Below are 27475 nucleotides of genomic sequence, written 5' to 3' on the forward strand. Positions count from 1 at the left end.
TCTGCATGCTGTGGATCAGAACTAACCTGTTGCATGTCTATCTGTATGTAGTGGATCAGAACTAACCTGTTACATGTCTATCTGTATGCTGTGGATCAGAACTAACCTGTTACATGTCTATCTGTATGTAGTGGATCAGAACTAACCTGTTACATGTCTATCTGCATGCTGTGGATCAGAACTAACCTGTTACATGTCTATCTGTATGCTGTGGATCAGAACTAACCTGTTGCATGTCTATCTGCATGCTGTGGATCAGAACTAACCTGTTACATGTCTATCTGCATGCTGTGGATCAGAACTAACCTGTTGCATGTCTATCTGCGTGCTGTGGATCAGAACTAACCTGTTGCATGTCTATCTGTATGTAGTGGATCAGAACTAACCTGTTGCATGTATATCTGTATGTAGTGGATCAGAACTAACCTGTTACATGTCTATCTGTATGTAGTGGATTTGAACTAACCTGTTACATGTCTATCTGCATGTAGTGGATCAGAACTAACCTGTTACATGTCTATCTGCATGTAGTGGATCAGAACTAACCTGTTACATGTCTATCTGTATGTAGTGGATCAGAACTAACCTGTTGCATGTCTATCTGCATGGTGTGGATCAGAACTAACCTGTTACATGTCTATCTGCATGGTGTGGATCAGAACTAACCTGTTACATGTCTATCTGTATGCTGTGGATCAGAACTAACCTGTTACATGTCTATCTGTATGTAGTGGATCAGAACTAACCTGTTGCATGTCTATCTGTATGTAGTGGATCAGAACTAACCTGTTACATGTCTATCTGCGTGCTGTGGATCAGAACTAACCTGTTACATGTCTATCTGCATGTAGTGGATCAGAACTAACCTGTTGCATGTCTATCTGTATGTAGTGGATCAGAACTAACCTGTTACATGTCTATCTGCGTGCTGTGGATCAGAACTAACCTGTTACATGTCTATCTGTATGTAGTGGATCAGAACTAACCTGTTACATGTCTATCTGTATGTAGTGGATCAGAACTAACCTGTTACATGTCTATCTGTATGTAGTGGATCAGAACTAACCTGTTACATGTCTATCTGCGTGCTGTGGATCAGAACTAACCTGTTGCATGTCTATCTGCGTGCTGTGGATCAGAACTAACCTGTTGCATGTCTATCTGCGTGCTGTGGATCAGAACTAACCTGTTACATGTCTATCTGTATGTAGTGGATCAGAACTAACCTGTTACATGTCTATCTGCGTGCTGTGGATCAGAACTAACCTGTTACATGTCTATCTGTATGTAGTGGATCAGAACTAACCTGTTGCATGTCTATCTGCGTGCTGTGGATCAGAACTAACCTGTTACATGTCTATCTGTATGTAGTGGATCAGAACTAACCTGTTACATGTCTATCTGTATGTAGTGGATCAGAACTAACCTGTTACATGTCTATCTGTATGCTGTGGATCAGAACTAACCTGTTGCATGTCTATCTGCGTGCTGTGGATCAGAACTAACCTGTTACATGTCTATCTGCATGCTGTGGATCAGAACTAACCTGTTGCATGTCTATCTGCGTGCTGTGGATCAGACGAACTGAGTTGGAGAACTTGAAGCGATGCCTGAGTTCCTGGAGCTGTTCTGTCAGGACCTCCACTTTCTGGTAACACTCCTCCAGACTTGCCTGACACATCTGACCCATCTGACCCAGCGCCTGAGGAGAGAGAGGCAACACACGCTATAACACACACACTATTAGACATTAGCGTGATTCACGCTTCAGTTGTTTACGCTTCAGTTGTTTACTCTTCAGTTGTTTACTCTTCAGTTGTTTACTCTTCAGTTGTTCACTCTTCAGTTGTTCACTCTTCAGTTGTTTACTCTTCAGTTGTTTACTCTTCAGTTGTTTACTCTTCAGTTGTTCACTCTTCAGTTGTTCACTCTTCAGTTGTTCACTCTTCAGTTGTTTACGTTTCAGTTGTTTACGTTTCAGTTGTTTACGCTTCAGTTGTTTACGCTTCAGTTGTTTACGCTTCAGTTGTTTACGCTTCAGTTGTTCACTCTTCAGTTGTTTACACTTCAGTTGTTTACGCTTCAGTTGTTCACGTTCAGTTGTTCACGATTCAGTTGTTCACGATTCAGTTGTTTACGCTAATGTTGTTTACGCTAATGTTGTTTACGCTAATGTTGTTTACGCTAATGTTGTTCACGTTTCAGCTGTTCACTCTTCAGTTGTTTACGCTTCAGTTGTTTACGCTTCAGTTGTTTACTCTTCAGTTGTTCACTCTTCAGTTGTTCACTCTAATGTTGTTCACTCTAATGTTGTTCACTCTTATGCAAGGGAACTTGACCAAATTTTGCTCCACCAACACCCTCTTACCTGGTTTAACCCCTCCTGCCCCCCTCCCTCGGGGAAGCCGAGACAGAGAGCGTTTATCTCCCCCTCCAGGAGAAGCCGGACCCCCTGGAAACCCCCCGTCACCGGAGACATCAGCTCTTCCAAGATGGACGCCAGGTACGGAGACACGTTCTCGCTGCAGAACTTTACTGCTGGATCACTGACGGAGGCTGTGGGGACAGAGATGGAACAACAGATGTGAATGTTAGGCAAATGGTTTTACAAGTTTAGATATAGTTTAGATATAGTTTAGATATAGTTTAGATATAGTTTAGATATAGTTTAGATATAGTTTAGATATAGTAATCCCATGTCTGCTCATCACAACTACTGTCCCAATAATTGTTGCTTTTTCATTCATTCAGTTCCCACAATATCCTGCCTCGGATCCTAAGGTGTTAGTTCTTTGTTACTAAGTTTACTCCTTTACACTGCAATGCATTCTTAACCCATGTTTGACACATGTTTGACGCCAGGCTGCCACATCTGTAGATCCCCATCATGGTATTGTACCTTGTAGCTTGGCCTGCAGGAAGGTTCTAGAACTGGCTATCTGGTCCATATCAGAACGAAGCAGAGCTTCCTGAGACCTGGCTGTCTCTTTACACTCCTCCTTCAGACCCTTCAGACCCTCCCTCAGCTGGTCCTGGACCAGGTAGTACGCGGCTTCCAACGTCTGGGGGGGGGGGGGGGACAACAGAACACAGCTGAGTACAGAATATATACACCCTGTGTTAGCTGATCCAGGACCAGGTTATAGACTGCCTCCAATGTCTGACCATCAGGGGGCAGTATAGAGCAGAGATCACTACATGACTACAGAACTCAGAGCTAAAGAACCAGGTCACTATAACATTACTGATGGACTTTCTGAATAAAGGACAGTTCTGAGATGTTCATTCACTCACGGTGAACCAGACTCTCTTCCTCCCTGCTTTCTTTCCCTTCAGTCTGGCCAGCAGTTCTGTCTGTAGAGAGGGTTGAAGCTCCTCCAAAACCAGATTGGCTAGGACCTGGAAAACAGAAAGCCAAAATGACTTACAGCATACTGTGATCTGGACGCACTACACAGCTGTAAGACAATGAAACACACTACTACTCTACTACACAGCTGTAAGACAATGAAACACACTACTACTCTACTACACAGCTGTAAGACAATGAAACACACTACTACTCTACTACACAGCTGTAAGACAATGAAACACTCTACAGATCTACTGAGCTCATTGTTAAAAACTGGTTGAGCTTCTGCATTAGCAAAGGAAAGTCCTACTATAAACGATAATATAATATAAATATAAAATATAATATGGAGTCCAACACAAACAATGTGTCTTTGTGATGAGACTGGAGTCCAACTCAATGTGTCTTTGTGATGAGAGACTGGAGTCCAACCCAAACAATGTGTCTTTGTGATGAGAGACTGGAGTCCAACCCAAACAATGTGTCTTTGTGATGAGAGACTGGAGTCCAACCCAATGTGTCTTTGTGATGAGAGACTGGAGTCCAACCCAATGTGTCTTTGTGATGAGAGACTGGAGTCCAACCCAATGTGTCTTTGTGATGAGAGACTGGAGTCCAACTCAATGTGTCTTTGTGATGAGAGACTGGAGTCCAACCCAATGTGTCTTTGTGATGAGAGACTGGAGTCCAACCCAATGTGTCTTTGTGATGAGAGACTGGAGTCCAACCCAATGTGTCTTTGTGATGAGAGACTGGAGTCCAACCCAATGTGTCTTTGTGATGAGAGTCTGGAGTCCAACTCAAACAATGTGTCTTTGTGAGGAGAGACTGGAGTCCAGCTCAATGTGTCTTTGTGATGAGAGATTGGAGTCCAACCCAAACAATGTGTCTTTGTGATGAGAGACTGGAGTCCAACTCAAACATTGTGTCTTTGTGATGAGAGACTGGAGTCCAACTCAAACATTGTGTCTTTGTGATGAGCGACTGGAGTCCAACCCAAACAATGTGTCTTTGTGATGAGAGACTGGAGTCCAACCCAATGTGTCTTTGTGATGAGAGACTGGAGTCCAACTCAATGTGTCTTTGTGATGAGAGACTGGAGTCCAACCCAAACAATGTGTCTTTGTGATGAGAGACTGGAGTCCAACCCAATGTGTCTTTGTGATGAGAGACTGGAGTCCAACTCAATGTGTCTTTGTGATGAGAGACTGGAGTCCAACTCAATGTGTCTTTGTGATGAGAGACTGGAGTCCAACTCAATGTGTCTTTGTGATGAGAGACTGGAGTCCAACTCAATGTGTCTTTGTGATGAGAGACTGGAGTCCAACTCAAACATTGTGTCTTTGTGATGAGAGACTGGAGTCCAACCCAAACAATGTGTCTTTGTGATGAGAGACTGGAGTCCAACTCAATGTGTCTTTGTGATGAGACTGGAGTCCAACTCAATGTGTCTTTGTGATGAGAGACTGGAGTCCAACCCAAACAATGTGTCTTTGTGATGAGAGACTGGAGTCCAACTCAATGTGTCTTTGTGATGAGAGACTGGAGTCCAACCCAATGTGTCTTTGTGATGAGAGACTGGAGTCCAACCCAATGTGTCTTTGTGATGAGAGACTGGAGTCCAACCCAAACAATGAGTCTTTGTGATGAGAGACTGGAGTCCAACCCAAACAATGTGTCTTTGTGATGAGAGACTGGAGTCCAACACAAACAATGTGTCTTTGTGATGAGAGACTGGAGTCCAACCCAATGTGTCTTTGTGATGAGAGACTGGAGTCCAACCCAATGTGTCTTTGTGATGAGAGACTGGAGTCCAACACAAACAATGTGTCTTTGTGATGAGAGACTGGAGTCCAACCCAAACAATGTGTCTTTGTGATGAGAGACTGGAGTCCAACCCAAACAATGTGTCTTTGTGATGAGAGACTGGAGTCCAACCCAAACAATGTGTCTTTGTGATGAGAGACTGGAGTCCAACCCAAACAATGTGTCTTTGTGATGAGAGACTGGAGTCCAACCCAAACAATGTGTCTTTGTGATGAGAGACTGGAGTCCAACCCAATGTGTCTTTGTGATGAGAGACTGGAGTCCAACCCAATGTGTCTTTGTGATGAGAGACTGGAGTCCAACCCAAACATTGTGTCTTTGTGATGAGAGACTGGAGTACAACCCAAACAATGTGTCTTTGTGATGAGAGACTGGAGTCCAACCCAAACAATGTGTCTTTGTGATGAGAGACTGGAGTCCAACACAAACAATGTGTCTTTGTGATGAGAGACTGGAGTCCAACCCAAACAATGTGTCTTTGTGATGAGAGACTGGAGTCCAACACAAACAATGTGTCTTTGTGATGAGAGACTGGAGTCCAACCCAAACAATGTGTCTTTGTGATGAGAGACTGGAGTCCAACCCAAACAATGTGTCTTTGTGATGAGCGACTGGAGTCCAACCCAATGTGTCTTTGTGATGAGCGACTGGAGTCCAACCCAATGTGTCTTTGTGATGAGAGACTGGAGTCCAACTCAATGTGTCTTTGTGATGAGCGACTGGAGTTCAACCCAAACATTGATTTGTTGGGCTCATACGTCACCTTCCTCTGGTCATGCTGGCATCGGGTGGACAGTGCGCTGTCTTTGTGGGAAGTACTGGTGGCCCACTTTAGCTAAGGACGTGACAGTGTATGTTTCCTCCTGCTTGGTGTGCGCCCAGTGCAAGGCACCTAGACACCTGCCCAGAGGGAAATTACAACCCCTTCCCGTTCCACAACGGCCGTGGTCACACCTATCGGTGGATTTCGTGACGGATCTTCCTCTGTCACAAGGAAACACCACGGTAGTTGTGGATCTGTTTTCTAAGTCCTGCCGTCTCATTCCTTTGCCCGGTCTCCCTACGGACCTACAGACTGCGGAGGCCCTGTTAACACACTTTTTCCGGCACCACGGGGTGCCTGAGGATATAGTGTCTGATCGGGGTTCCCAGTTCACATCAAGGGTCTGGAGGGCGTTCATGGAACGTCTGGGGGTCTCGGTCAGCCTGACCTCAGGGTTTCACCTCGAGAGTAACGGGCAGATGATGAGAGTTAACCAGGATGTGGGTAGGTTTCTGCAGTCCTATTGCCAGGACCGGCCGGGGGAGTGGGCGGCTTTCATCCCCTGGGCAGAGATGGCCCAAAACTTTCTCCGCCACTCCTCCACTAACCTGTCTCCATTTCAGTGTGTACTGGGATATCAGCCGGTTCTGGCACCGTGGCATCAGAGCCAGATCGAGGCACCTGCGGTGGATGAATGGTTTCGGCGCTCGGGGGAAACCTGGGACGCTGCCCATGTACGCCTGCAACGGGCCATCGGGCGACAGAAGGCGAGCGCCGATCACCACCGCAGTGAGGCTCCGGTGTTCGCACCGGGAGACCGGGTCTGGCTCTCGACCCAAAACCTGCCCCTTCGCCTGCCCCGCCGGAAGCTGGGTCCGCGGTTTGTGGGGCCATTTAAAGTACTGAGGAGACTGAACGAGGTATGTTATAGGTTACAGCTCCCCCTGATTATTGTATTAACCCCTCGTTCCATGTGTCTCTCCTCAGGCCGGTGGTGGCTGGTCCGCTCCAGCAGTCTGAGGTGAGGGCGGTTCCTCTGCCCCCTCTGGACATCGAGGGGGCCCCGGCGTATACTGTGCGAGCCATCACGGACTCAAGGCGTCATGCAAGGGGCCTTCAGTAACTCGTGGAATGGGAGGGGAAACAAGATGAGAAACAAGATTCTCCGGTCTGATGAAACCAAGATTGAACTATTTGGCCTGAATGCCAAGTGTCACGTCTGGAGGAAACCTGGCACCATCCCTATGGTGAAGCATGGTGGTGGCAGCATCAAGCTGTGGGGATGTTTTTTCAGCAGCAGGGACTGGGAGACTAGTCAGGATTGAGAGAAAGATGAACAGAACAAAGTACAGAGAGATCCTTGATGAAAACCTGCTCCAGAGCACTCAGGACCTCAGTCTGGGGTGAAGGTCCACCTTCCAACAAGACAACGACCCTAAGCACACAGCCAAGACAACGCAGGAGTGGCTTCGGGACAAGTCTCTTAATGTCCTTGAGTGGCCCAGCCAGAGCCCGGACTTGAACCCGATCGAACATCTCTGGAGAAATGTAAAAATAGCTGTGCAGCGACTCTCCACATCCAGCCTGACAGAGAAGAATGGGAGAAACTCCCCAAATACAGGTGTGCCAAGCTTGTAGCGTCATACCCAAGTACAGTGGGGCAAAAAAGTATTTAGTCAGCCACCAATTGTGCAAGTTCTCCCACTTAAAAAGATGAGAGAGGCCTGTAATTTTCATCATATGTACACTTCAACTATGACAGACAAAATGAGAAGAAAATAAATCCAGAAAATCACATTGTAGGATTTTTTATGAATTTATTTGCAAATTATGGTGGAAAATAAGTATTTGGTCAATAACAAAAGTTTATCTCAATACTTGTTATATACCCTTTGTTGGCAATGACAGAGGTCAAACGTTTTCTGTAAGTCTTCACAAGGTTTTCACACACTGTTGCTGGTATTTTGTCCCATTCCTCCATGCAGATCTCCTCTAGAGCAGTGATGTTTTGGGGCTGTTGCTGGGCAACACGGACTTTCAATTCCCTCCAAAGATTTTCTATGGGGTTGAGATCTGGAGACTGGCTAGGCCACTCCAGGACCTTGAAATGCTTCTTACGAAGCCACTCCTTCGTTGCCCGGGCGGTGTGTTTGGGATCATTGTCATGCTGAAAGACCCAGCCACGTTTCATCTTTAATGCCCTTGCTGATGGAAGGAGGTTTTCACTCAAAATCTCACGATACATGGCCCCATTCATTCTGTCCTTTTATTTAACCTTTTATTTAACCTTTAACCTTTTTATTTCTAATAAATTTGCAAAAATGTCTAAAAACCTGTTTGTAACTTTGTCATTTTTTGGGTATTGTGTGTAGTAGATTGATGAGGGGAATTTTTAAAAAAGGTTAAAGAATTTAGAATAAGGCTGTAACGTAACAAAATGTGGAAAAAGTCAAGGGGTGTGAATACTTTCCGACTGCAATGTAATTGGAACAGGAAGTGTAAACTCTAATATTAGCCTATTAGCTAGAAAGGTAACTGCAAACACATTTTTTTTTGCTAAAAGCAGCTGTTTGGTTGGTTAAACAAAGGTGAGCCATGTGTTGGCAAAAAATCTATGTGAAAGTCAAAAAAGCTTACCAGCAGCCAGCTGCACTTTCCACAGTGGTGGAAACTATTTGTGGATTATTTTTCAAAACCTACGTCAGATACTCCGGTGACTGTTATTGGGTCAATATTAGGAGTTGAGAAATACATTTGTCATTATTACATTTTAGTAACTTAGCAGACACTCATATCCAGAGCGACATACAATTAGTGAAATTGTATAACAAATCATAATAAAGAAGTGGTCCAGCTTTAAACGACGTGCGGCTTATAAAGGCTTCATAAAGCTACATAAACACACAAATCATCTATAACCGTATGTCATGCTTTATAAAGGGTTCATAGATGTGGCATAACTGTGTGACATATGCCACATATGTCAAATGTGACGTAAGACTGTGCTTTATAAAGGATGGCATAAGCAATGCATAATAAAGGCTGTATAAATCATATTAAATTGAGGCTTCACAAAATATTGCATATTTTATATATAATATATATAAATATATATATATATACAATATTGGTAGAACATTGCAATGCCAGGATAGTGGGTTTGATTCCCGGGACCATGCATAAATAAATATTTATTCACACATGACTCTCATCAAAGAGTCTGATTGGATAAAAGAGTGTGCTAAATTGTATATATTATATTATAAACTGGGTGGTTCGAGCCCTGAATGCTGATTGGCTGACAGCCGTGGTATATCAGACCGTATACCACCGGTATGACAAAATACTTATTTTTACTGCTCTAATTACGTTGGTAAACAGTTTATAATAGCAATAATGCACCTCAGGAATTTGTGATATATGGCCAATATACCACGGCTAAGGGCTGTGTCCAGGCACTCCGCGCTGTGTCGTGGATAAAACGTGGATAAAACATTTCTAGGATGGCCCAACCTCTTCCCTCTTGGGTGCAATATTGGACCTGACCTCAACTTTCCCCAAAATGCTTAGTCCCTGTAACCATTGCAGTCATTCTCAATGCGGATTGTGGGAATCCACTCTGGCTGTATCCCAATAGGATCACAACGTCACTTTGCAAGCCAGCATAGATAATGTGACTTGATGATGGTTTTGTGCCTGACCAGCATATGCTTGTACGCTGGTGACCAGTTAATATGTTTGTCACCAGTGTCCAAAACAAAAACATAACGAAGGCTGGTCACCACCAAAAACATAACGAAGGCTGGTCACCACTAAAAATATGACGAAGGCTGGTCACCACCAAAAACATAACGAAGGCTGGTCACCACCAAAAACATAACGAAGGCTGGTCACCACTAAAAATATGACGAAGGCTGGTCACCACCAAATACATAACGAAGGCTCGTCACCACCAAATACATAACGAAGGCTGGTCACCACCAAAAACATGACGAAGGCTGGTCACCACCAAAAATATAACGAAGGCTGGTCACCACCAAAAACATAACGAAGGCTGGTCACCACCAAAAATATAACGAAGGCTGGTCACCACCAAATACATAACGAAGGCTGGTCACCACTAAAAATATAACGAAGGCTGGTCAGCACCAAAAATATAACGAAGGCTGGTCACCACCAAATACATAACGAAGGCTGGTCACCACCAAAAATATAACGAAGGCTGGTCACCACCAAATACATAACGAAGGCTCGTCACCACCAAAAACATAACGAAGGCTGGTCACCACCAAAAACCAGTGGTGTAAAGTACCTAAGTAAAAAATACTTTGGGGTATCTGTAGTTTACTTTACTAATTATATTTTTGACACATTTAACTACATTCCTAAAGAAATTAATGTATGTTTTACTCCATAGATTTGGCACCCAAAAGTACTCGTTACATGTTGAATGCTGGGCAGGAAAATAGTCCAGGTCACACACTTATCAAGAGAACATCCCTGGTCATTCGTACTGCCTCTGATCTGGTGGACTCACTAAACAGAGAACATCCCTGGTCATTCGTATTGCCTCTGATCTGGTGGACTTACTAAACAGAGAACATCCCTGGTCATTCGTACTGCCTCTGATCTGGTGGACTCACTAAACAGAGAACATCCCTGGTCATCCCTACTGCCTCTGATCTGGAGGACTCACTAAACAGAGAACATCCCTGGTCATCCCTACTGCCTCTGATCTGGAGGACTCACTAAACAGAGAACATCCCTGGTCATCTCTACTGCCTCTGATCTGGTGGACTCACTAAACAGAGAACATCCCTGGTCATTCGTATTGCCTCTGATCTGGTGGACTTACTAAACACAAATACTTAATTTGTGGGCCTCCCGAAACTTTCGGTGTCATTACAGACCCGGGTTTGATCCCGGGCTGTATCACAACCGGCCGTGATTGAGAGTCCCATAGGGCGGCACAAAATTGGTCCAGCGTCGTCCGGGTTAGGGAAGGGTTTGGCCTTGGGGACTTTACTTGGTTTAATCGCACTCTAGTGACTCCTTGTGGTAGACCGGTCGCCTGCAGGCTGACCTTGGTCGTCAATTGAACGGTGTTTCCACCGACACATTGGTGCGGCTGGCTTCCGGGTTAAGCGAGCGGGTGTGAAGAAGCGCAGTTTGGGGGGGGGGGGGGTCATGTTTCAGAGGATGCATGATTCGGCCTTCGTCCCCCGAGCCGGTTGGGGAGTTGCAGCGATGAGACAAGATCGAAATTGGGGAGGAAAAGGAGTGAAAATACAAAAATACAACAACAAAAAATCGTGGCATTTGGTTTGCTTAATATAAAGAATGTGAAATGATTCGATACCTAGGTATTTTTGAACAATTACATTTACTTTTGATACTTAAATATATTTGAAACCAAATTATAATTTTTTGACTTTTACTCAAGTAGTATTTTACTGGGTGACTTTCACTTGTACTTCAGTCATTTTCTATTAAAGTATCTTTACTTTTATTCAAGTATAAAAATGTAGTACTTTTTCCACCACTGGCAAAAACACAACAAAGGCTGCTCACCATCCTATGCTAGTTTATGCTGTTTTTTTCAGCAGGGAAGTCAATGGTATCACCTGTCAATGATTTTAGATATAAATTATGATTGAAATGGTTTCGCTCTCCAAATCCGTTTAACCTTGTCAGATATCCAGACACATCCCTGAGTACCGCCGGAGGCGCTCGGGAAGATCAAATCACAATGCTTCTTTTAATTGTCTACACATGTCTAAAAATGTGGGCACAATCAGAATGTGGACGAGAACAGGACAAAGGGACTCATGTTAGAACCAGGTATAAATGGGGCTTTAGAGTGCGAGTCAGAGTTTCCTCTCGTGGCTCTCACGGTTGGCAGCGGCAGCTTCATGAGTCAGGCTCTGTGTGTGTGTGATGAGACGACAACAGCCCACCTAACAGAAGCAGCACACACTCACACAAACTGTCTCCCTCTGTCTCCCTCTGTCTCCCTCTGTCTCCCTCTGTCTCCCTCTGTCCCCCTCTGTCTCCCTCTGTCTCCCTCTGTCTCCCTCTGTCTCCCTCTGTCTCCCTCTGTCTCCCTCTGTCCCCCTCTGTCTCCCTCTGTCTCCCTCTGTCCCTGGAACTCCCTGGAAACAAGTCAGTGTGTGCGTTTGTGTTTAAGTGTGTTTCGACCATGGCCATGTTCCAGAGTGTGTTTCAGAGTGAGTTTCAGAGTGTGTTCCAGAGTGTGTTTCAGAGTGAGTTTCAGAGTGTGTTTCAGAGTGTGTTTCAGAGTGTGTTTCGACCATGGCCATGTTCCAGAGTGTGTTTCAGAGTGAGTTTCAGAGTGTGTTTCAGAGTGTGTTTCAGAGTGTGTTTCGACCATGGCCATGTTCCAGAGTGTGTTTCATAGTGAGTTTCAGAGTGTGTTTCAGAGTGTGTTTCAGAGTGAGTTTTGACCATGGCCATGTTTCAGAGTGTGTTTCAGAGTGTGTTTCAGAGTGTGTTTCAGAGTGTCTTTCAGAGTATCTTTCAGAGTGTCTTTCAAAGTGTCTTTCAGAGTGTCTTTCAAAGTGTCTTTCAGAGTGTCTTTCAGAGTGTGTTTCAAAGTGTCTTTCAAAGTGTCTTTCAGAGTGTGTTTCAGAGTGTGTTTCAGAGTGTGTTTCAGAGTGTGTTTCAGAGTGTGTTTCAGAGTGTCTTTCAGAGTGTCTTTCAGAGTGTCTTTCAAAGTGTCTTTCAGAGTGTCTTTCAAAGTGTCTTTCAGAGTGTCTTTCAGAGTGTCTTCCAGAGTGTGTTTCAGAGTGTCTTTCAAAGTGTCTTTCAGAGTGTGTTTCGACCATGGGCATGTTTCAGAGTGTGTTTCAGAGTGTGTTTCAGAGTGTCTTTCAGAGTGTCTTTCAAAGTGTCTTTCAGAGTGTGTTTCAGAGTGTCTTCCATAGTGTGTTTCGACCATGGCCATGTTCCAGAGTGTGTTTCATAGTGAGTTTCGACCATGGCCATGGCCATGTTCCAGAGTTCCAGTGTTTCATAGTGAGTTTCAGAATGAGTTGTGGGCTAGATGCAAAGTCAGTCATTATCTTTGTTGTATGTTGAACAGTGTGTGTATGTGCGGGTTTGGGCATCACCTGCTCCTCACAGCCCATCAGCATGTCCCAGGACTCATAGTGTCCTTTCTCCTGCCGGTAGAAATGTATGGCCTTGAGGAACGCCTGAGACTCACAGGAGGACCTCCTCAGAGAATCTGGAGAGAGAGAGAGAGAGAGAGAGAGAGAGAGAGAGAGAGAGAGAGAGAGAGAGAGAGAGAGAGAGAGAAAGAGAGAGAGAGAGAGAGAGAGAGAGATGAGAGATGAGAGATGAGAGAGAGAGAGAGAGAGAGAGAGAGATGAGAGATGAGAGAGAATGAGAGAGAATGAGAGAGAATGAGAGAGAATGAGAGAGGGAGAGATGAGAATATGAGGAAGTGAGCAGTGTAATATTTCTCTATGGGATAACTGGTTTGTCTTAAATACTGAAAGAATTGAGTAATGCATCTGAGACAAATGCAATATATTATAAACACTTCCCTTTTTGTCACTGTGAAATGTACATGTGAAACTAGAGAAAAATAAAATAAAATAGTGTCTGAGAGAGCAAGAGAAGGAAAGAGAGCATGAGCTAGGAATGAGATGTATGTTTTTGTTCTATTTCTGAGCTACGTAGAGTCATTGGATCCTCTGAACATCTATTTTATAAAGTTGCTATTGACTAGTTGGTAACGAGGCAGAGCTAGAAGAGGTGTTGACGTAACCCTGCTCTGGTTGGTTGTTCTGCAGAAGTTGCTCAACGCTAACCTCACCACTAACTGACAGGCTCTAGCTCTTCTCCCTCACAGGAAGCTAATGTGTGCAGAGGAGTATTATTAGGTTGTTACCAAGACAACCGAAGAATAACAACAGTACAACACAGCAGGCAACAGGTTTATCATGAATAGAGGATTATATGAACTGGTTTAATATAGAGGTTTATCATGAACTGGTTTAGTATAGAGGTTTATCATGAACTGGTTTAGTATAGAGGTTTAGTATAGAGGTTTATCAGAACTGGTTTAGTATAGAGGTTTATCATGAACTGGTTTAGTATAGAGGTTTATCATGAACTGGTTTAGTATAGAGGTTTAGTATAGAGGTTTATCATGAGCTGGTTTAGTATAGAGGTTTATCATGAACTGGTTTAGTATAGAGGTTTAGTATAGAGGTTTATCATGAACTGGTTTAGTATAGAGGTTTATCAGAACTGGTTTAGTATAGAGGTTTATCATGAACTGGTTTAGTATAGAGGTTTATCATGAACTGGTTTAGTATAGAGGTTTATCATGAACTGGTTTAGTATAGAGGTTTATCATGAACTGGTTTAGTATAGAGGTTTATCATGAACTGGTTTAGTATAGAGGTTTATCAGAACTGGTTTAGTATAGAGGTTTATCATGAACTGGTTTAGTATAGAGGTTTATAATGAACTGGTTTAGTATAGAGGTTTATCATGAACTGGTTTAATATAGAGGTTTATCATGAACTGGTTTAATATAGAGGTTTATCAGAACTGGTTTAGTATAGAGGTTTATCATGAACTGGTTTAGTATAGAGGTTTATCATGAACTGGTTTAGTATAGAGGTTTAGTATAGAGGTTTATCATGAACTGGTTTAGTATAGAGGTGTATCATGAACTGGTTTAGTATAGAGGTTTATCATGAACTGGTTTAGTATAGAGGTTTATCATGAACTGGTTTAGTATAGGCCAGCAGCATACCACCCTGCATACCACTGCAGGCTTGCTTCTGAAGCTAAGCAGGGTTGGTCCTGGTGTAAAGGTTGTCAATGTCGTTCTCCTCCTCAGACGAGGAGGAGCATGGATCGGACCAAGATGCGGAGTAGGAGGTATTCATGATTTTAATGGCAAACCAACAAACACTACAAATTAACAAAACAACAAACGTGACTAACCTGCAACAGTCCTGTGTGGCCCAAACGCTAACACAGGAAACAAACACCCACAAAACACCAGTGAACCCTGGCTGCCTTAGTATGACTCTCAATCAGAGACAAACGATACACACCTGTCTCTAATTGAGAATCATACCAGGCCGAACACAAAACCCCACATAGAAATAGAAAACATAGACTGCCCACCCAACACTCACGCCCTGACCAATAAAGACATATAAAACAAGAGAAAACAGGTCAGGAACGTGACATAACCCCCCCCTTAAGGTGCGAACTCCGGGCGCACCAGCACAAAGTCTAGGGGAGGGTCTGGGTGGGCATCTGACCACGGTGGTGGCTCAGGCTCTGGGCGAGGTCCCCACCCCACCATAGTCACTCCCCGCTTCCGTATCCCCCTCCCAATGACCACCCTCCAACTCAACCCACCTAAATGAAGGGGCAGCATCGGGATAAGGGCCAGCACCGGGATAAGGGGCAGCAGCTCCGGGATAAGGGCAGCAGCTCCGGGATAAGGGGCAGCAGCTCCGGGATAAGGGGAAGCTGCTCCGGGAGAAGGGGCAGCAGCTCCGGGCTGAGTGGCAGCTCATGACTGGAGGGCAGCTCATGACTGGAGGGCGGCTCATGACTGGAGGGCAGCTCATGACTGGAGGGCAGCTCATGACTGGAGGGCAGCTCATGACTGGAGGGCAGCTCATGACTGGAGGGCAGCTCATGACTGAAGGGCAGCTCATGACTGGAGGGCAGCTCATGACTGGAGGGCGGTTCATGACTGGAGGGCAGCTCATGACTGGAGGGCAGCTCATGACTGGCGGGCGTCTCTGGCAGCTCCTGACTGGCGGGCGTCTCTGGCAGCTCCTGACTGGCGGGCGTCTCTGGCAGCTCCTGACTGGCGGGCGTCTCTGGCAGCTCCTGACTGGCGGGCGTCTCTGGCAGCTCCTGACTGACGGACGGCTCTAGCGGCTCCTGACTGACGGACGGCTCTACTGGCTCGGGACAGACGGGCGGCTCTAATGGCTCGTGGCAGACGGATGACTCAGATGGCGCTGGGCAGACAGATGGCTCAGACGGCGCTGGGCGGACAGATGGCTCAGATGGCGCTGGGCAGACGGATGGCTCAGATGGCGCTGGGCAGACGGATGGCTCAGATGGCGCTGGGCAGACGGATGGCTCAGACGGCGCTGGGCAGACGGGCAGTTCAGGCGCCGCTGGGCAGACGGGCAGTTCAGGCACCGCTGGGCAGACGGCAGACTCTGGCCGGCTGACACGCACTATAGGCCTGATGCGTGGTGCCGGAACTGGAGGTACCGGGCTGAGGGCACGTACCTCAGGGCGAGTGCGGGGAGGAGGAACAGGGCTCTGGTGATGCACTGGAAGCCTGGTGCGTGGTGTAGGCACTGGTGGTACTGGGCTGGGGCGGGAAGGTGGCGCCGGATATACCGGACCGTGAAGGAGGACACGCGCTCTTGAGCACCGAGCCTCTCCAACCTTACCAGGTTGAATGGTCCCCGTAGCCCTGCCAGTGCGGCGAGGTGGAATAGCCCGCACTGGGCTATGCAGGCGAACCGGGGACACCACCTGTAAGGCTGGTGCCATGTACGCCGGCCCGAGGAGACGTACTGGAGGCCAGATACGTTGGGCCGGCTTCATGACATCCGTCTCGATGCCCAACCTAGCCCTCCCAGTGCGGCAAGGTGGAATAGCCCGCACTGGGCTAAGCACGCGTACTGAGGACACCGTGCGCTTTACCGCATAACACGGTGTCTGACCAGTACGACGCCCTCTCACTCCACGGTAAGCCCGGGGAGTTGGCTCAGGTATCCAACCCGGCTTCGCCACACTCCCCTTTAGCCCCCCCCAAGAAATTTTTGGGTGAGCCTCTCGGGTTTCCAGCCACTCTGCCTTGCCAGCGCCTCATAATGCCGCCTCTCCGCTTTCGCTGCCTCCAGCTCCGCTTTGGGGCGGCGACACTCCACTGGCTGTGCCCAGGGTCCTTTACCGTCTAGGATCTCCTCCCAAGTCCATTCCTCTTCTCTCCATTGCTTTGGTTCTTGCCGTCCTTCTCCAATCCGCTTGGTCCTGGTTTGGTGGGTGTTTCTGTAAAGGTTGTCAATGTCGTTCTCCTCCTCAGACGAGGAGGAGCATGGATCGGACCCAGATGCGGAGTAGGAGGTATTCATGATTTTAATGGCAAACCAACAAACACTACAAATTAACAAAACAACAAACGTGACTAACCTGCAACAGTCCTGTGTGGCCCAAACGCTAACACAGGAAACAAACACCCACAAAACACCAGTGAACCCTGGCTGCCTTAGTATGACTCTCAATCAGAGACAAACGATACACACCTGTCTCTAATTGAGAATCATACCAGGCCGAACACAAAATCCCACATAGAAATAGGAAACATAGACTGCCCACCCAACACTCACGCCCTGACCAATAAAGACATATAAAACAAGAGAAAACAGGTCAGGAACGTGACATAACCCCCCCCTTAAGGTGCGAACTCCGGGCGCACCAGCACAAAGTCTAGGGGAGGGTCTGGGTGGGCATCTGACCACGGTGGTGGCTCAGGCTCTGGGCGAGGTCCCCACCCCACCATAGTCACTCCCCGCTTCCGTATCCCCCTCCCAATGACCACCCTCCAACTCAACCCACCTAAATGAAGGGGCAGCATCGGGATAAGGGCCAGCACCGGGATAAGGGGCAGCAGCTCCGGGATAAGGGGCAGCAGCTCCGGGATAAGGGGCAGCAGCTCCGGGATAAGGGGCAGCAGCTCCGGGATAAGGGGCAGCAGCTCCGGGATAGGGGAAGCTGCTCCGGGAGAAGGGGCAGCAGCTCCGGGCTGAGTGGCAGCTCATGACTGTAGGGCAGCTCATGACTGGAGGGCAGCTCATGACTGGAGGGCGGCTCATGACTGGAGGGCGGCTCATGACTGGAGGGCAGCTCATGACTGGCGGGCGTCTCTGGCAGCTCCTGACTGGCGGGCGTCTCTGGCAGCTCCTGACTGGCGGGCGTCTCTGGCAGCTCCTGACTGGCGGGCGTCTCTGGCAGCTCCTGACTGGCGGGCGTCTCTGGCAGCTCCTGACTGGCGGGCGTCTCTGGCAGCTCCTGACTGGCGGGCGTCTCTGGCAGCTCCTGACTGGCGGGCGTCTCTGGCAGCTCCTGACTGGCGGGCGTCTCTGGCAGCTCCTGACTGGCGGGCGTCTCTGGCAGCTCCTGACTGGCGGGCGTCTCTGGCAGCTCCTGACTGGCGGGCGTCTCTGGCAGCTCCTGACTGGCGGGCGTCTCTGGCAGCTCCTGACTGGCGGGCGTCTCTGGCAGCTCCTGACTGGCGGGCGTCTCTGGCAGCTCCTGACTGACGGACGGCTCTAGCGGCTCCTGACTGACGGACGGCTCTACTGGCTCGGGACAGACGGGCGGCTCTAATGGCTCGTGGCAGACGGATGACTCAGATGGCGCTGGGCAGACAGATGGCTCAGACGGCGCTGGGCGGACAGATGGCTCAGATGGCGCTGGGCAGACGGATGGCTCAGATGGCGCTGGGCAGACGGACGGCTCAGATGGCGCTGGGCAGACGGACGGCTCAGACGGCGCTGGGCAGACGGGCAGTTCAGGCGCCGCTGGGCAGACGGGCAGTTCAGGCACCGCTGGGCAGACGGCAGACTCCGGCCGGCTGAGACGCACTATAGGCCTGATGCGTGGTGCCGGAACTGGAGGTACCGGGCTGAGGGCACGCACCTCAGGGCGAGTGCGGGGAGGAGGAACAGGGCTCTGGTGATGCACTGGAAGCCTGGTGCGTGGTGTAGGCACTGGTGGTACTGGGCTGGGGCGGGAAGGTGGCGCCGGATATACCGGACCGTGAAGGAGGACACGCGCTCTTGAGCACCGAGCCTCTCCAACCTTACCAGGTTGAATGGTCCCCGTAGCCCTGCCAGTGCGGCGAGGTGGAATAGCCCGCACTGGGCTATGCAGGCGAACCGGGGACACCACCTGTAAGGCTGGTGCCATGTACGCCGGCCCGAGGAGACGTACTGGAGGCCAGATACGTTGGGCCGGCTTCATGACATCCGTCTCGATGCCCAACCTAGCCCTCCCAGTGCGGCAAGGTGGAATAGCCCGCACTGGGCTAAGCACGCGTACTGAGGACACCGTGCGCTTTACCGCATAACACGGTGTCTGACCAGTACGACGCCCTCTCACTCCACGGTAAGCCCGGGGAGTTGGCTCAGGTATCCAACCCGGCTTCGCCACACTCCCCTTTAGCCCCCCCCAAGAAATTTTTGGGTGAGCCTCTCGGGTTTCCAGCCACTCTGCCTTGCCAGCGCCTCATAATGCCGCCTCTCCGCTTTCGCTGCCTCCAGCTCCGCTTTGGGGCGGCGACACTCCACTGGCTGTGCCCAGGGTCCTTTACCGTCTAGGATCTCCTCCCAAGTCCATTCCTCTTCTCTCCATTGCTTTGGTTCTTGCCGTCCTTCTCCAATCCGCTTGGTCCTGGTTTGGTGGGTGTTTCTGTAAAGGTTGTCAATGTCGTTCTCCTCCTCAGACGAGGAGGAGCATGGATCGGACCAAGATGCGGAGTAGGAGGTATTCATGATTTTAATGGCAAACCAACAAACACTACAAATTAACAAAACAACAAACGTGACTAACCTGCAACAGTCCTGTGTGGCCCAAACGCTAACACAGGAAACAAACACCCACAAAACACCAGTGAACCCTGGCTGCCTTAGTATGACTCTCAATCAGAGACAAACGATACACACCTGTCTCTAATTGAGAATCATACCAGGCCGAACACAAAACCCCACATAGAAATAGAAAACATAGACTGCCCACCCAACACTCACGCCCTGACCAATAAAGACATATAAAACAAGAGAAAACAGGTCAGGAACGTGACATAACCCCCCCCTTAAGGTGCGAACTCCGGGCGCACCAGCACAAAGTCTAGGGGAGGGTCTGGGTGGGCATCTGACCACGGTGGTGGCTCAGGCTCTGGGCGAGGTCCCCACCCCACCATAGTCACTCCCCGCTTCCGTATCCCCCTCCCAATGACCACCCTCCAACTCAACCCACCTAAATGAAGGGGCAGCATCGGGATAAGGGCCAGCACCGGGATAAGGGGCAGCAGCTCCGGGATAAGGGGCAGCAGCTCCGGGATAAGGGGCACCAGCTCCGGGATAAGGGGCAGCAGCTCCGGGATAAGGGGCAGCAGCTCCGGGATAGGGGAAGCTGCTCCGGGAGAAGGGGCAGCAGCTCCGGGCTGAGTGGCAGCTCATGACTGTAGGGCAGCTCATGACTGGAGGGCAGCTCATGACTGGAGGGCGGCTCATGACTGGAGGGCGGCTCATGACTGGAGGGCAGCTCATGACTGGCGGGCGTCTCTGGCAGCTCCTGACTGGCGGGCGTCTCTGGCAGCTCCTGACTGGCGGGCGTCTCTGGCAGCTCCTGACTGGCGGGCGTCTCTGGCAGCTCCTGACTGGCGGGCGTCTCTGGCAGCTCCTGACTGGCGGGCGTCTCTGGCAGCTCCTGACTGGCGGGCGTCTCTGGCAGCTCCTGACTGGCGGGCGTCTCTGGCAGCTCCTGACTGGCGGGCGTCTCTGGCAGCTCCTGACTGGCGGGCGTCTCTGGCAGCTCCTGACTGGCGGGCGTCTCTGGCAGCTCCTGACTGGCGGGCGTCTCTGGCAGCTCCTGACTGGCGGGCGTCTCTGGCAGCTCCTGACTGGCGGGCGTCTCTGGCAGCTCCTGACTGACGGACGGCTCTAGCGGCTCCTGACTGACGGACGGCTCTACTGGCTCGGGACAGACGGGCGGCTCTAATGGCTCGTGGCAGACGGATGACTCAGATGGCGCTGGGCAGACAGATGGCTCAGACGGCGCTGGGCGGACAGATGGCTCAGATGGCGCTGGGCAGACGGATGGCTCAGATGGCGCTGGGCAGACGGACGGCTCAGATGGCGCTGGGCAGACGGACGGCTCAGACGGCGCTGGGCAGACGGGCAGTTCAGGCGCCGCTGGGCAGACGGGCAGTTCAGGCACCGCTGGGCAGACGGCAGACTCCGGCCGGCTGAGACGCACTATAGGCCTGATGCGTGGTGCCGGAACTGGAGGTACCGGGCTGAGGGCACGCACCTCAGGGCGAGTGCGGGGAGGAGGAACAGGGCTCTGGTGATGCACTGGAAGCCTGGTGCGTGGTGTAGGCACTGGTGGTACTGGGCTGGGGCGGGAAGGTGGCGCCGGATATACCGGACCGTGAAGGAGGACACGCGCTCTTGAGCACCGAGCCTCTCCAACCTTACCAGGTTGAATGGTCCCCGTAGCCCTGCCAGTGCGGCGAGGTGGAATAGCCCGCACTGGGCTATGCAGGCGAACCGGGGACACCACCTGTAAGGCTGGTGCCATGTACGCCGGCCCGAGGAGACGTACTGGAGGCCAGATACGTTGGGCCGGCTTCATGACATCCGTCTCGATGCCCAACCTAGCCCTCCCAGTGCGGCAAGGTGGAATAGCCCGCACTGGGCTAAGCACGCGTACTGAGGACACCGTGCGCTTTACCGCATAACACGGTGTCTGACCAGTACGACGCCCTCTCACTCCACGGTAAGCCCGGGGAGTTGGCTCAGGTATCCAACCCGGCTTCGCCACACTCCCCTTTAGCCCCCCCCAAGAAATTTTTGGGTGAGCCTCTCGGGTTTCCAGCCACTCTGCCTTGCCAGCGCCTCATAATGCCGCCTCTCCGCTTTCGCTGCCTCCAGCTCCGCTTTGGGGCGGCGACACTCCACTGGCTGTGCCCAGGGTCCTTTACCGTCTAGGATCTCCTCCCAAGTCCATTCCTCTTCTCTCCATTGCTTTGGTTCTTGCCGTCCTTCTCCAATCCGCTTGGTCCTGGTTTGGTGGGTGTTTCTGTAAAGGTTGTCAATGTCGTTCTCCTCCTCAGACGAGGAGGAGCATGGATCGGACCAAGATGCGGAGTAGGAGGTATTCATGATTTTAATGGCAAACCAACAAACACTACAAATTAACAAAACAACAAACGTGACTAACCTGCAACAGTCCTGTGTGGCCCAAACGCTAACACAGGAAACAAACACCCACAAAACACCAGTGAACCCTGGCTGCCTTAGTATGACTCTCAATCAGAGACAAACGATACACACCTGTCTCTAATTGAGAATCATACCAGGCCGAACACAAAACCCCACATAGAAATAGAAAACATAGACTGCCCACCCAACACTCACGCCCTGACCAATAAAGACATATAAAACAAGAGAAAACAGGTCAGGAACGTGACACCTGGTCAGTCCCTGGATGGGAGACCAGATGCTGCTGGAAGTGGTGTTGGAGGGCCAGTAGGAGGCACTCTTTCCTCTGGTCTAAAAATATCCCAATGCCCCAGGGCAGTGATTGGGGACACTGCCCTGTGTAGGGTGCCGTCTTTCGGATGGGACGTTAAACGGGTGTCCTGACTCTCTGAGGTCATTAAAGATCCCATGGCACTTATCGTAAGAGTAGGGGTGTTAACCCCGGTGTTCTGGCTAAATTCCCAATCTGGCCCTCAACCATCACGGTCACCTAATAATCCCCAGTTTACAATTGGCTCATTCATCCCCCTCCTTTCCCCTGTAACTACTCCCCAGGTCGTTGCTGCAAATGAGAACGTGTTCTCAGTCAACTTACCTGGTAAAATAACGGTAAAATAAAAATAAATAAATAGAGGTTTATCAGAACTGGTTTAGTATAGATGTTTATCATGAACTGGTTTAGTATAGAGGTTAATATGGAGGCTTAATATAGAGGTTTATCATGAACTGGTTTAGTATAGAGGTTTATCATGAACTGGTTTAGTATAGAGGTTTATCAGAACTGGTTTAGTATAGAGGTTTATCATGAACTGGTTTAGTATAGAGGTTTAGTATAGAGGTTTATCAGAACTGGTTTAGTATAGAGGTTTATCATGAACTGGTTTAGTATAGAGGTTTATCAGAACTGGTTTAATATAGAGGTTTATCAGAACTGGTTTAGTATAGAGGTTTATCATGAACTGGTTTAGTATAGAGGTTTATCAGAACTGGTTTAATATAGAGGTTTATCAGAACTGGTTTAGTATAGAGGTTTATCATGAACTGGTTTAGTATAGAGGTTTATCAGAACTGGTTTAATATAGAGGTTTATCAGAACTGGTTTAGTATAGAGGTTTAGTATAGAGGTTTATCAGAACTGGTTTAGTATAGAGGTTTAGTATAGAGGTTTATCAGAACTGGTTTAGTATAGAGGTTTATCATGAACTGGTTTAGTATAGAGGTTTATCAGAACTGGTTTAATATAGAGGTTTATCAGAACTGGTTTAGTATAGAGGTTTATCATGAACTGGTTTAGTATAGAGGTTTATCAGAACTGGTTTAATATAGAGGTTTATCAGAACTGGTTTAGTATAGAGGTTTATCATGAACTGGTTTAGTATAGAGGTTTATCAGAACTGGTTTAATATAGAGGTTTATCAGAACTGGTTTAGTATAGAGGTTTAGTATAGAGGTTTATCAGAACTGGTTTAGTATAGAGGTTTATCATGAACTGGTTTAGTATAGAGGTTTATCAGAACTGGTTTAGTATAGAGGTTTATCAGAACTGGTTTAGTATAGAGGTTTAGTATAGAGGTTTATCATGAACTGGTTTAGTATAGAGGTTTAGTATAGAGGTTTAGTATAGAGGTTTAGTATGAACTGGTTTAGTATAGAGGTTTATCAGAACTGGTTTAGTATAGAGGTTTATCATGAACTGGTTTAGTATAGAGGTTTATCAGAACTGGTTTAGTATAGAGGTTTATCATGAACTGGTTTAGTATAGAGGTTTAGTATAGAGGTTTATCAGAACTGGTTTAGTATAGAGGTTTATCATGAACTGGTTTAGTATAGAGGTTTATCAGAACTGGTTTAATATAGAGGTTTATCAGAACTGGTTTAGTATAGAGGTTTATCATGAACTGGTTTAGTATAGAGGTTTATCAGAACTGGTTTAATATAGAGGTTTATCAGAACTGGTTTAGTATAGAGGTTTATCATGAACTGGTTTAGTATAGAGGTTTATCAGAACTGGTTTAATATAGAGGTTTATCAGAACTGGTTTAGTATAGAGGTTTAGTATAGAGGTTTATCAGAACTGGTTTAGTATAGAGGTTTATCATGAACTGGTTTAGTATAGAGGTTTATCAGAACTGGTTTAGTATAGAGGTTTATCAGAACTGGTTTAGTATAGAGGTTTAGTATAGAGGTTTATCATGAACTGGTTTAGTATAGAGGTTTAGTATAGAGGTTTAGTATAGAGGTTTAGTATGAACTGGTTTAGTATAGAGGTTTATCATGAACTGGTTTAGTATAGAGGTTTATCAGAACTGGTTTAGTATAGAGGTTTAGTATAGAGGTTTAGTATAGAGGTTTAGTATAGAGGTTTAGTATAGAGGTTTATCAGAACTGGTTTAGTATAGAGGTTTATCATGAACTGGTTTAGTATAGAGGTTTATCATGAACTGGTTTAGTATAGAGGTTTATCAGAACTGGTTTAGTATAGAGGTTTATCATGAACTGGTTTAGTATAGAGGTTTATCGTGAACTGGTTTAGTATAAAGGTTTATCATGAACTGGTTTAGTATAGAGGTTTATCATGAACTGGTTTAGTATAGAGGTTTATCAGAACTGGTTTAGTATAGAGGTTTATCATGAACTGGTTTAGTATAGAGGTTTATCAGAACTGGTTTAGTATAGAGGTTTAGTATAGAGGTTTATCATGAACTGGTTTAGTATAGAGGTTTATCAGAACTGGTTTAGTATAGAGGTTTAGTATAGAGGTTTATCATGAACTGGTTTAGTATAGAGGTTTATCATGAACTGGTTTAGTATAGAGGTTTATCAGAACTGGTTTAGTATAGAGGTTTAGTATAGAGGTTTATCATGAACTGGTTTAGTATAGAGGTTTATCATGAACTGGTTTAATATAGAGGTTTATCATGAACTGGTTTAGTATAGAGGTTTATCATGAACTGGTTTAGTATAGAGGTTTATCAGAACTGGTTTAGTATAGAGGTTTATCATGAACTGGTTTAGTATAGAGGTTTATCGTGAACTGGTTTAGTATAGAGGTTTATCATGAACTGGTTTAGTATAGAGGTTTATCATGAACTGGTTTAGTATAGAGGTTTATCAGAACTGGTTTAGTATAGAGGTTTATCATGAACTGGTTTAGTATAGAGGTTTATCATGAACTGGTTTAGTATAGAGGTTTATCATGAACTGGTTTAGTATAGAGGTTTATCAGAACTGGTTTAGTATAGAGGTTTATCAGAACTGGTTTAGTATAGAGGTTTAGTATAGAGGTTTATCATGAACTGGTTTAGTATAGAGGTTTATCATGAACTGGTTTAATATAGAGGTTTATCATGAACTGGTTTAGTATAGAGGTTTATCATGAACTGGTTTAGTATAGAGGTTTATCAGAACTGGTTTAGTATAGAGGTTTATCATGAACTGGTTTAGTATAGAGGTTTAGTATAGAGGTTTATCAGAACTGGTTTAGTATAGAGGTTTATCATGAACTGGTTTAGTATAGAGGTTTATCAGAACTGGTTTAATATAGAGGTTTATCAGAACTGGTTTAGTATAGAGGTTTATCATGAACTGGTTTAGTATAGAGGTTTATCAGAACTGGTTTAATATAGAGGTTTATCAGAACTGGTTTAGTATAGAGGTTTATCATGAACTGGTTTAGTATAGAGGTTTATCAGAACTGGTTTAATATAGAGGTTTATCAGAACTGGTTTAGTATAGAGGTTTAGTATAGAGGTTTATCAGAACTGGTTTAGTATAGAGGTTTATCATGAACTGGTTTAGTATAGAGGTTTATCAGAACTGGTTTAGTATAGAGGTTTATCAGAACTGGTTTAGTATAGAGGTTTAGTATAGAGGTTTATCATGAACTGGTTTAGTATAGAGGTTTAGTATAGAGGTTTAGTATAGAGGTTTAGTATGAACTGGTTTAGTATAGAGGTTTATCATGAACTGGTTTAGTATAGAGGTTTATCAGAACTGGTTTTGTATAGAGGTTTAGTATAGAGGTTTATCATGAACTGGTTTAGTATAGAGGTTTAGTATAGAGGTTTAGTATAGAGGTTTAGTATGAACTGGTTTAGTATAGAGGTTTATCATGAACTGGTTTAGTATAGAGGTTTATCAGAACTGGTTTAGTATAGAGGTTTAGTATAGAGGTTTAGTATAGAGGTTTAGTATAGAGGTTTAGTATAGAGGTTTATCAGAACTGGTTTAGTATTTACATTTACATTTAAGTCATTTAGCAGACGCTCTTATCCAGAGCGATAGAGGTTTATCATGAACTGGTTTAGTATAGAGGTTTATCATGAACTGGTTTAGTATAGAGGTTTATCAGAACTGGTTTAGTATAGAGGTTTATCATGAACTGGTTTAGTATAGAGGTTTATCGTGAACTGGTTTAGTATAAAGGTTTATCATGAACTGGTTTAGTATAGAGGTTTATCATGAACTGGTTTAGTATAGAGGTTTATCAGAACTGGTTTAGTATAGAGGTTTATCATGAACTGGTTTAGTATAGAGGTTTATCAGAACTGGTTTAGTATAGAGGTTTAGTATAGAGGTTTATCATGAACTGGTTTAGTATAGAGGTTTATCAGAACTGGTTTAGTATAGAGGTTTAGTATAGAGGTTTATCATGAACTGGTTTAGTATAGAGGTTTATCATGAACTGGTTTAGTATAGAGGTTTATCAGAACTGGTTTAGTATAGAGGTTTAGTATAGAGGTTTATCATGAACTGGTTTAGTATAGAGGTTTATCATGAACTGGTTTAATATAGAGGTTTATCATGAACTGGTTTAGTATAGAGGTTTATCATGAACTGGTTTAGTATAGAGGTTTATCAGAACTGGTTTAGTATAGAGGTTTATCATGAACTGGTTTAGTATAGAGGTTTATCGTGAACTGGTTTAGTATAGAGGTTTATCATGAACTGGTTTAGAATAGAGGTTTATCATGAACTGGTTTAGTATAGAGGTTTATCAGAACTGGTTTAGTATAGAGGTTTATCATGAACTGGTTTAGTATAGAGGTTTATCATGAACTGGTTTAGTATAGAGGTTTATCATGAACTGGTTTAGTATAGAGGTTTATCAGAACTGGTTTAGTATAGAGGTTTATCAGAACTGGTTTAGTATAGAGGTTTAGTATAGAGGTTTATCATGAACTGGTTTAGTATAGAGGTTTATCATGAACTGGTTTAATATAGAGGTTTATCATGAACTGGTTTAGTATAGAGGTTTATCATGAACTGGTTTAGTATAGAGGTTTATCAGAACTGGTTTAGTATAGAGGTTTATCATGAACTGGTTTAGTATAGAGGTTTAGTATAGAGGTTTATCAGAACTGGTTTAGTATAGAGGTTTATCATGAACTGGTTTAGTATAGAGGTTTATCAGAACTGGTTTAATATAGAGGTTTATCAGAACTGGTTTAGTATAGA

The 27475-nt window shown here is 46.4% G+C and overlaps 1 protein-coding gene across 2 annotated transcripts in view; it reads right to left on the minus strand.

Annotated features, from left to right (window-relative positions):
- LOC129813670 (protein Niban 1-like) overlaps positions 1 to 27475 on the minus strand; it is a 101833-nt gene that overhangs the window by 18791 nt on the left and 55567 nt on the right. For both annotated transcript variants that reach the window (XM_055866068.1, XM_055866067.1), the window contains exons 6-10: positions 13073 to 13188; positions 3295 to 3399; positions 2900 to 3062; positions 2369 to 2556; positions 1547 to 1702 (exon numbers count right to left, since the gene is read on the minus strand). In XM_055866068.1, coding sequence (XP_055722043.1) covers positions 1547 to 1702; positions 2369 to 2556; positions 2900 to 3062; positions 3295 to 3399; positions 13073 to 13188 — 728 coding nt within the window. The remainder of the gene's footprint in view (positions 1 to 1546; positions 1703 to 2368; positions 2557 to 2899; positions 3063 to 3294; positions 3400 to 13072; positions 13189 to 27475) is intronic.

Source organism: Salvelinus fontinalis, chromosome 17 (genome assembly GCF_029448725.1).
Source record: "Salvelinus fontinalis isolate EN_2023a chromosome 17, ASM2944872v1, whole genome shotgun sequence".
Lineage (NCBI taxonomy): Eukaryota > Metazoa > Chordata > Actinopteri > Salmoniformes > Salmonidae > Salvelinus > Salvelinus fontinalis.